Below are 11,568 nucleotides of genomic sequence, written 5' to 3' on the forward strand. Positions count from 1 at the left end.
GAACCAACCATGAAAGTGCGTGAACTTTTCTCTTGCATGAAGGGAACTTTTCTCTGCATGAAAGTGTGTGAACTTTTCCCTACATGAAATAAAATTTTCTCTGCATAAAAGTGCGTAAACTTTTCTCTACATGAAATAAAATTTTCTCTGCATAAAAGTGCGTGAAATTTTCTCTACATGAAATAAACTTTTCTCTGCATAAAAGTGCGTGAACTTTTCTCTACATGAAATAAACTTTTCTCTGCATAAAAGTGCGTGAACTTTTCTCTACATGAAATAAACTTTTCTCTGCATAAAAGTGCGTGAACTTTTCTCTACATGAAATAAACTTTTCTCTGCATAAAAGTTCGTGAACTTTTCTCTACATGAAGGAAACTTTGTTGCACTATAATTTATCAAATAAATTTGCTGCACTATAATTTATCATTTGTGTGATTTGCCATCAAGGACAACACTTGTCTCATAATGCCAACAATCTCCCCCTTTCTACTTGTCATACTGAGAATTGTCATCTGATATCTCTTCCGTAGATTCATCTAGATATATATAAGTGAGTTGATCTTCTACGAGTTGGTTGCCATCAAGTACAACACATGCATCATAATGCCAACAATACCTTCTCGTAGTATGAAAGTATTTTGTTGAATAATGGTTTACATATATCAGATTTTTTGGAAATACATCAGACCCACATGTACTCCCTTTGTCTCTAATATGCTACTAGCAAGAGAAATAACTCACCAGACTGTGGGTAAAGGCTTCCGCAAGACCCTAAAAGATAACAAGAAGTCTTTGTGGGCATCCTTTCCTATTTGGTGTGGTTATTTTTAATTGGCAAATTTCAACCATGCAACCAAGTGATCACTAAGCCTAGAGAGCCTCAGGTTCCATACACTGCCAAAGAGGCAATTCGACCCTGAAAAGATAGCACATAATATTATTATTGCAGTAAAGATTAAGCCCTTCAATAATGAGCCTAATGATTCCGAAGATCTTTTATAATCTGTTGAATCATCTAAATAAGTGTTTGATTGGGCAAAGGCCAATTTGAGTCCTAAATATTTTGAAAAGTTTCAGGAATTCAGAAATCAAAGGCTCGAATTAATTCCATTGCATTTGTTAAGAGCCAAGGAAAAAGCTACACCCATTGTAACTATCAACAATGTGGGACCAAATTCTCGCATAGAGTCTCAAGTGGACACAGGGAAATCCCAGGACACCGAGAATACAATGGAATCGAGCAGAAGGTCAACCGAAAAGCGGGTCATAAGTGACCTAACTAAAGATACTGGTTTTGAGATGAGAAGAAACAATCTGGAGTAGGAGTGGGACCACTTAAATAAGAAACTAGAAGACACTCCTAGGACAATAGATGCCCAGGAAACAACAGAATATGACACTCCTTTGCAAACTTAGTAGAGTTCAGTGTCTGAGCCGATGGATGAGCAAGGGACAAGTTCACATCATACAAAAATCATTCCTGCATTGCCAGCATATCAAATTATCCTAAAGGTGACTAAAATTCCTCCTTTAGATGTGTTCTACATCCCACTACACAAGGATGTAGTGAGAAGACAGAGGAAAATAATAAGGGTGGAAACACCCAAGATCCCAACCGGGAATGAGCCGACGGACATAGTTTGTGAGGACATCCCTTCCAATCCTACTGAAATTTTAACAAGACTGGCGCAGTTTACAGGGGCGTATGCTACAACCACCATGGATAAAGCTACGGAGGTATCTATTTTTATGTAGATAGAACGGCTCGAGCAACAGCTGCAAATTTAAAAAGAAAATGTGAACCAACAAGTTGCTGAACAAATTGCTCAATTGCAGAAGAATATGGAAGCGTTAAGATAAGCCATGAAGCAGACAAGTTTGTGAAGAACATGCAAATTCAAGAATTGCAAGAAGCCATGGAAAAATATGAATATGTCCCTACTGTCGATGAATTCATCAAAGAGGCAGTAGAGATAAATTCCCTTCTATCGAAACAACAAGATTTATTTTTCCAAAGAATGTCGCATGTCACTCCTTATCTGATCACCAGTGATCAGTTAACGGATAAGGCGATTGACCAGAGAACTGAATTTAATTATTTAAATACAAATATCTTTGAATTCATTGAATGACAAGAAACTGAAGAAGGAAGGAGATCTAATTTGCCCAAGATTAAGGAGACACATAAGGACATTATGTTCATAGATTGGGATGTGCGCATCAAACAGGTGGAGTTAGCAGTGGCAAGAGCAGCAGGAGTGGCAAAGAAAATAGTAAAAGCAATAAATTACACTTTTCACACTACCAACTTAATGAAATAAGGTAATCCAAAGCCGCTTCCACATTTAAATGACTTGGATCAAAACTGGAAGGCAAAGGTGAAAACCCAAAGGGAAGCGATCACAAAGTTATCAAAGGCTGACTGGGAGGCATATTGGCAATACCTTGTCAAACCTCACAGCTAGATCATGATGCTTAATTGCTCAATCCATTCAACTCAAAGGATGCTACAACCTCTCATAGATGTTATCTTCACAGGACAGGTTAGAACACAGTTTGTAGCACCTCCTCAAGTGAAATTGATATCCGATATATGTGATCTAAAGGAGAAGCTAGAAAACAACAAATCATCTTTATAACCTCTGCTCATCCATTCACTTTTATTTTTAGAGTTAGTTGCTAGTTATGAGGAAGGTTGTTTGAAACCTCCTTAAATTTTTGTATAATCTATTTTTGAACATTAGTTAGAATAGTATTTATACCCTTCTCATGCATTTAGAGAAGGGTCTAGAAATTTATCAAAAACATTTGCAAAGAATGCACTTATGAAAGTTTGTGAATGCCATGATGAAATTATGGAACATGGTTGTTTATTTTAAATATCAAACTACTTTCCTTTGTTGATGCACTATTGTATACTTGAAGAATAATTTGATCTAAAGAGAGGAGTTGATCTATGTCAATAGTCAAATGAGAAGAAATTCACACATATGGTACTTTTATCTTGTATGAATAGTTCTATTTCTGTTTAATTAGTGATAACATTTCTTTTTCATGAATTGTATATGGAATATGTTCTTTCTGTTATGCGTTAATTGCACTACTTTATGATGCCTAGCTGAAGGTGTATATTTTCATATATAATCATGAGATATATGCGATATAGTTTACACATTTCTTTGACTAACTATTTAGTCAAAGAAATTATCTTTGCACGTTATCATCTCTGTTTAATGTGTGATTGATCTTTATTATCACATGTCAAACAAATATCTTTTTAGATCACATATCACATAGAATACCCGAGTTTATATTAGATTAAGTTAGCTAGAGATTTGCATGATAGAATAGACCATTTAGTTATCATTATTCTTACTACAATCGCTTGAAATCCACCCATTCTCATTTTAAAACCCACATTGGGAAACTGGTCCCATCATCCCCAATCGGAGCCACCACTTCAAACGGAAAAGGAGTTGTCTTTCTTTAAGGTCTAGACCGAGTGGTTATTCCCCATGTTGGAGCAGTAGAAATCTGAGGCTTCAACATTTTTGCACTAGAAGGAGGGCCATCCGACTATGAATTTCATATAACTTTAAAGATAAATTGAAAATTTTTCATAAGAGTCAAAACCCCTCCACAAATTCTACTTCTTCTAGATCTCATTCAAAATCTTTGGATCAGAAATATGAAGTAGTAGAAACATCTCCCTCATCTCTTGAAGTATTAAGACACCGACCTTCTTCATATTACACTCTTGAGTCTCCTGAACTTCACTCCTTGATACAGAAATTGGAAAAAATATCCATTTCTTCCGAGAAAACGAGAGACCTGAAGCCTTTGAAGAAAGTGTCACTTCCTTTTTATGAGAAACTGGTGTATTAACTGGATTACAAGGTGAAAGGCTCAAAGTAAATCCTTTTGAATTTCCCATTCATTGTGATGTAAGAAAGTTACCACATCAAGATCTGAATCGGATACCAATGATATCACCTCACCATTCCCTCCATTTACTTCCCCATTCACTTCTACTAAGTCCACCTCTTCTCAACAATCCACTTCTTTAACTAGTACTAATCTAGTACTAAGTTCTTCACCATCCATACCTACTTCTAGACCAGACTTCTCATTTTCCCAATCTCCAACTCAAGTTATGGCCAATCAATGGTGAGCTCCAATATTGCAGCAATAATGCTGCAACTCCTGGGGCTCCCTACTTTACTTTTATCAACCCGGTAGTTCGTAACAAACTTGCAAGCGACGGTGCTATATTCACAAGTACTAGCTCTTACTGCAGGTTGTCACTTGATCAACTGGCACAAGTTCACTAGGAGCTTAAGCCAAATACTATGAGTTCTCAGAAAAAGCTTTTAACTGTGATGAAAGAAAGCTAAATCAAAAGAGGCTATTCTACTTGCAGAAGGAGGATGAAAACGCAAACCCTAGAAAACCCTAGTTTTACCCACTAACCCTACTTTTACAAGAAAAGAGATGGAAACTACTGAGATGGGTGCCATTAACTACTAGAAAGGTAAAATGCATGTATTCAAGCTACTTTGGAAGAGAAATGAGAAGAAACCATCTTTTTGTACTTTTGAGCAAGTTTATGTGGAATTATTATGCTTGTGTTTTAACTAGTTGTGACTGTGCAGAGGTTTGGTGGCAAAGGGAGATGGAGCTGGATTTTGTAGGAGGTGAAGAAGGTGTAGAGGGGTCTTAAGAAGTCCCTAGTACCCTTTTGGAGACTTCCATTGCGATCAGACTTCGAAAAATCACTCGCATGAACTTCTACAGGAGGTTGCAGGGGATCTACAGGAGGATCTACAAGAGGAGGCCGAAAGTGGTTTTTGGAGGTTTGAAGGTGGAAAAATGATGGAAGAAGGGAAATGAAGGCTGGATGGAAGTGTTGAGGGGTCTAGGACTTTGTTAATGAAGATCAGGAATGAAGGAGATGGTTGGATTGTTCAAAGGTTGAGAAAGCAATTTTGCACAAAAACGCAGAAATTAGGGTAGTTTGGAGAAGTATGGCGAATGAGTGGGGGAAATCTTGAGAGATGAATTGGAGCAGGATGTGTTATGGAAGAATGATAAGCTGGAGTGCTCTTCAAGTGAGCTGCACATTTACTCTTCAAAACTAACCCAAGCAAGAACCGAAAAACAGAGTTTTGCCTATTTTGACCTAAAATCTGACCTAAAACCAGAGAAATGTTGAACAGAACTTTATAGACAGAAAATTATGCAAGAAATCCATGGTAAATGAACAAGAAATGATCTAAGCATGAGAATCCAACTGATATCAACTTCTCCAACTCGAAATCTCACACTAGCAATTGCATTGGAAAGCAAAAACACTGTTTTTGGTGGCAGTAATAGTGCCTTGATCTCAAATCATGGTCCCAAGGAGGGAGAAAGGAGATCAAGGCCTGCTTGGTAGCCTTTTTGGATATTTTTCTGTTACTGCAGCAAACTATCTAATCAACTTGAAGCAAGAACAATTATTCTAATCATCAAAAGAAACCTAATTAACAAAGCAAGATTTAACCTAAACAACATAAATTATCTCATGAATGCAAGAAAAAGCATATAAATACCCAAAGGAGTTGTTGGGAACTTGGGTTGGGCCCAAACCCAAGAGTTGCAGCCCTCTACGAAATATCAGTGCTGGTTCAAAGCTGGATTTATCTTTATTGATAAAAAATAATGGTTACATCATAAAACTGTCTGCAAAAATAGCTCGAAAATGAGCTGAGTACAAGGTTGCACTAAAGTGCGAAAATAGACTATCAAATGGCTAACCTACTGAGGCTTGAAGCCTTCTTATTTATACAAGTGAGGACTCCCAACAGTCCTCCTAAACTTAAGGAACTCGGCTGCCTAAAACTGAAGATAACAACAACTTTACTAGACTTGCTCGGCTGCCCCTTGGAATCATCATTGTGGGCCTTTGTACTCTGAGTTGTTGATGGAGAACTCAAGGAAGGGGTCATTAATGAAGGAGACACCCCTCCTATAAGTCCTCAGCCTTGTTTCCTCGAGTTTGGCTGCCAATCTGCTCATAAATGCCTGGTCTTTGTCCAAAAATGTCCAAAAATCTGCAATAAACACTCATTAGACTATGTGGCAAAGTGACTATCCCCATTCACTCTTTTGACATAAATATATTCAAAAACATGCACAAAACTATTGAGAATGGTGGATTAAATGAAAATAATAGGTAGAATGAGCCCATATAGTTACCCATTTCTTGGGCTCATCATCACCCCCTGCTGAATGGGTTGCTCGTCCTCTAAGCAACTAATTTAGCTCTTCATCTTTAATAGCTTTAACAGCTTCCCTGACATCCCAAGCCTCTGAGGTGATGTCCTCTTCTTTGTCATGAAAAACTGCTTTCCTGTCCACTTCCTCCCATTGTTTTTGTTCTTCCTCCTCCTTGACACCTTCCAACAGTCCTAGCAGTAGTGGAGGACTGAACTTAAGACCAATCCAGTTGGCTTTCAAGTTTTGCATTGATTGTTTGTATAGGGGTACTCTCCTCATAGCTTCCCTCATTCTGGGTGGGGAGTGATACTCCCTGATCTTTAGGCTATGTGACAATGTATTCCATCTTCTTGTGCAAGCATGAAGGTAGTTATCGCCAAAAATCTCTCCATATCTTCAAAGTGAGCAATAGCCTGTGCTTGCCTTTCAACATAGTCAGGGGAAACTTGAGGATTGTCTGCAAGGTGCTGGTGGGCATATATGAGAGCTAGTGGATCTGCTGGTTCTGCCCTTACCATGAGGGGTTCACTTAGCTCCTTTGTCATGATCTTCTGAATTTATACTGCTCTCTTTTCTTCATGGCTCAACCAAGAAGCCATATCCATGAGTTTTAGATCTCCCAATGCAGTGTTTGGATCCCATAAATTCATGTCTGGAAGTGCCATATTATGAAGGTAAAATTATGCTAATTTGGCTTTATCCTCGGCTGAGCTAGTATCGCATAGATTCATAAACTGACCATAATTTTGGAATGGGATTGTGCCCCTCTGGGCCAATGTTTTAATATGGAATTGGAGGCACTGGTCTTTGAGATACAATGCATAGGATTTAGCTGGTTGTCTGCACTGCAAGGCCTCCATTTCCCAGTTGGCCATGCAGGCCATCTGGGCTTCCTTTTCCTGCAACTGCTATTTCAAAATCGGCACTTCAGCTGCTGCCTGAGATTCTTTTTCTTGCTGTTGTTTCATCGGCATTCCAACATCGGTCTATGGCTCTCCCTCTTGCTGTTGTTTAACTGTTGCTTCAGTATCTGCTAAGGGACCTTCTTATTGTTGTTGCCCTTCCAAGATTGGCAACTTGTCTCCCCCTTGAGTTTCTTATTCCTGTAACTGCTTTTTCAGTAGTTCATTTTCTTCCTGTAGTTGGGCTCTTCTAATGCTCTCTATGTGCCTTACCATGCCCAACTACCTTCTCAATTCGTTCAACTTGTCTTCCATGTGCCCTATATCTTCAACTCCTTTAGATTTTGCAATTTGCATCTAGGTGTGGGTTCTGACCCTTTCTTTTTTCTAATTCAAAGAAAAGATGCATAGCGAATTTTTGTGGGATGATCTTACCACCTTCTAGCAGATTGTAATAGGAGCCTAAATTACGCTGAGGGCTTGGTTCATGTATTTCTTTGGCCTTGCCTTCCTCTTATGATTGTCCTGCTGCCTTCTCTTCTAATTTTTCAGTTTCGTTTAGCTTGGCCATTGTCTCCTGTAGAGAGGTTTGAGCTTCCTGTAGGACTACTTTGGAGACCATCAATTTGATTCTTTCCTTCTACGTGGAGGTTTTGGGACTCCCTCTCTCGTAGGTGATAGATATCTTGGAGGGAGATTCCTCCTTCAACAATGTAAACTTTGAAACGGGAACTGATACTGTTACCCGTTTTGTAGAGGTGGCAAAAAAATGGCCCGATTTTCAAAAGTGTTGATGCAAAATACACATGTTTTTTTAAGAACATGCTTTTTGGAACTTTAATTTTTTTCATGTGCATTAAGTGGGTGAGGCTCGGTGAATGGTAGTGATTTTCATCCTGATTTTAAAAAGTGTGTATTCTGCATCACACCCTTTTTTTAAAAGACCTATTTTTTGACTTTAAATTTTCTAGTGTGTGAAATGTAAAAAATTATTTTCTAAATTTGATAGTTTTTGAAGTCGTCATTGTATTCATATTTTCTTGTTCTCTATCTTAATTTTTTTTTTTTTTAGTGGGCTTTTTATTGTTTTGCGTTTTTAAATTATAAAGTCGATAGTTTGAATTTTAGATAATCTACATATTTAGACATCTTTTCAACCCCCTTAATTAATTTTTCAATCCACATGAAATAATTGTTTCTAAAAAACAACATTTTTTAACAATGGACATAAAAAATAACCATTTTTAACATAAATATAACAAAAAAACTAAACGTTTTGATAATTTTTTGCTAGAATTAACATGTCAAAATCACAATTTTTATACAAAAATATTAACTAAAAATGGTCAAATAATAGTTTTTTTTATGAATTTCATGTCAAAAAGATAATAATAACTACTTTTTTTTCAAAAAAAAATGATTAACTTAAAAATCAATGCAAAAATCACATATTACCAATATTGAACGTATAACAACCCTAATTGAGTGTTTATTCTTCTCATAAAATGTCAAAGTCAAAACATTGCAAAGCTTGAGTTACAAGCATAACTTAAATTTAATCAAGAATGTCACGTAATCCAAACTCTTCGTCCTCTAGAGTTTCATCATTGTCCTCTTCCACAATATTTTCTGTTTCATTTTGCTCATTTTGCTCATTTTCCTCTTCCAGTTGGTCTTTCATGTCTGCAAATCCCCCAATATGTGTCTTTCCATACATTCCATGTAATGGTGGTTGGGGTTCCTTTGCCTTTTTTGCCACACGTGATTCACTAAAGTCCCCTTTCTTCAACCCAATTTCTTGCATTGCATCTGGAAGAAATTTAAGAGCATTAATTCTTTGCTGAATGAAATTGCATTGTAATGGATCTTTCTCAATTGCAATGCAATTTCTTCCTTTTTGAAGGCAGCATGCTAGTGTTGTACCTAATTATCAAGCACAAAAAAATAATGAAGTAAATTAGTACAATGACATATTAATTAAAAAAAAGAACATATTGAAATTCAATTCCATGTGGCAAAACGTACCTGAGCCAGAAAATAAATCCAGAACCCAATCTCCTTCATTTGAACATATGTCTATAAGATAGTTAATCAATAATTGTGGTTTCTGATAAATGTTAACTATCTCTCCTTTCATTTCTTTGTCTTCATATGTTAGTTTTCTCACAACAGCATCATAAGTCAGTATTTGGCTATGACTCTTTTTGTCCACCCGATTAAAAATCATAGACATATGGCTATCATCTTTTGCCCAACTATCAATATGAATGAACTCACAGTCATTTATAAATTGTTGATCTTCATTGTCAAGAAGATTTGACTTTTGCCTGTAACATAAAATAGTAAAAGTTCAATTAACTTGTACATAAATTAATTTTTCAACATTAATCAAATATACCTTTAAACATCTTACCATGTAAGCTGCATCCTTGAATTTGTTTTCCCCTTGAAGCTTGACAATAACATTGCCAACTGTGTGTCTGAATGAAATGTCACAAATCTCCATAATGGTGATGACGTCACTTCCTTAAATCCCGCCACCACTTTATTAAAAGCTTGATAAGTATAAGGGTCATTATCATAGCAAATGTTTGGAATATTGAAACCATGGGGAATATCTGCAATAACGAGGGCATAATCCCTTTTTGGTATGAGTTTCGCAATGTCTTCACAGTCGCCTTGTATTACTTGATATTGAATAGTGTCTAGCCCATTCCAAATGAAATGATTAAGAGTTGGATCAAGTTCAACATTCTTAATACGTTGCTTTCTCATTCTTTCAATCTTTATTTTTTCAATAAAAGTCTTGAAACTGTCTGGTGCTCCATTATCTTCTTTCTTCATCTTTTACCAAACAAACAAATGTATGTGTAAGTTTTAATTTAAATTAAAAATAGTACACAGATGATTAAAACTGAATGTATAAATCAAGTTACCTTTTTAAATGCAAGATAAAAAGCTTTCAATGTTGATGTAGAACTTGAATCTGGATAGTTGCGTACAACATCATCCCAACTATCTTCATTCAACAATTTAACCATTTGTTCCTGAATTTTCATGTAAACTTTGTGACTGCATAGATAAAGTAAGAAAAAGTTAATATACTGATATGTATAACAAATACTACCAATAAAAACATGTTTTAGTTAAAAGATAACTATAATCCTGGAAATAAGTAAAAATAATTCAGCAAACTTACTTTTGAAATTCTTCAGACATTTCTTCCAATGATAATTCCCCCGACTTCACACGAGATAATATTGTTTTGACAATTTTTTCATCTTTCACTCCTTGCATCGCCCTCCAAGGCGTGATGGTCATATCGTCTAGAAGTTGCTTCAGTTCAGGCGCTGATTTATTGTTGCTACATATCAATGGCTTAGACTTTCTGACCTTCTGGTTTTTAATGCCAATGTCTTCCCACATGCTAAAAATGTCATCAATCAAATTCCAAATATCTCCAGTTCTTAATGCCAATTGGAAAATGTTATCAACACCTCTGAATAAATCACTAGATCTGTTGTCTTTTCCATTTTTTGAATTGCCTTTATCTTCAATTTGATAGCCTATTTCCATACAACATTCCTTTCGGAAATCTGTAGTAATATTGATCTTATCCCCACCACATTTTTCTAGGAATTCACTATGAATAAATCTAACCTTTTGGACCAAAGTCATAGACATCCTATATTCATTATCTGAATTATGATCCCATGCCACTAGCTTTGCTTCTGTTTCATTTAAACCAGCATAAATGATACATTTCATCGTTTCAAAACGTGGGTTATTAGGATATTCCTCCATCAATTGTCTTTGAGCTTCAACAGAATGGTTCCCCCCAAGCACATAATAATTGTATTCAAAACATTTTGACTTATCAAATGCTTCTTTGTTGGGAACTTGAAGTGGATCAACAAGAAGCACATAACTAACCACATGAGCATATGGATTGTACCTCATCAATGTCTTCAAGTTGTGAACATGCAGATGATGCGGCTTTCTGACTTGATATTGGCATTGTCCTTCACTTGCCTTATAGGTTTGTGTCACATTTAATTGAAATGTACGACCACCATCAAATAAGTTTCTCTTTGTCAAATTCTGTCGAATGGCATTTTGTTTTGTTTTGATAATGCCATCACCTAAATCAGCTCCTGGTGTAATGATTTCTCTGCTTTCTTTTGAAGTTTCACTAGGTTCTTGACTGCTGGTAATGACTACTTCAAGATCTTCAACTCGACTTTTTCTCGTCTTAACATTCTGAAGAGATCTATTCTTGGCCATTGTTACTTTTGGTCTTTTATGACCTTCCACAATTTCAATGTCATCTTCAGTAATGGCAACATATGCTTCATTGTCAACTTCATCGTCCTCAAAAGTAACTTGTTTACCCTTGCTAGATTTATCC

The 11,568-nt window shown here is 36.3% G+C and overlaps 1 protein-coding gene across 1 annotated transcript in view; it reads right to left on the reverse strand.

Annotated features, from left to right (window-relative positions):
- Positions 1 to 9,935, reverse strand: part of LOC149244041 (uncharacterized) — a 107,609-nt gene extending 97,674 nt beyond the window's left edge. The window contains exons 1-2 of the mRNA XM_089371387.1: positions 9,574 to 9,935; positions 9,186 to 9,487 (exon numbers count right to left, since the gene is read on the reverse strand). Of these exons, the coding sequence (XP_089227513.1) occupies positions 9,186 to 9,487; positions 9,574 to 9,935 (664 nt within the window). The remainder of the gene's footprint in view (positions 1 to 9,185; positions 9,488 to 9,573) is intronic.
- Between the last annotated feature and the right edge of the window lie 1,633 nt (positions 9,936 to 11,568).

Source organism: Pinus tabuliformis, chromosome 8, assembly GCF_031772625.1.
Source record: "Pinus tabuliformis cultivar Carrire ecotype Pingquan chromosome 8, CPIR1, whole genome shotgun sequence".
In the NCBI taxonomy this organism is placed as follows: domain Eukaryota; kingdom Viridiplantae; phylum Streptophyta; class Pinopsida; order Pinales; family Pinaceae; genus Pinus; species Pinus tabuliformis.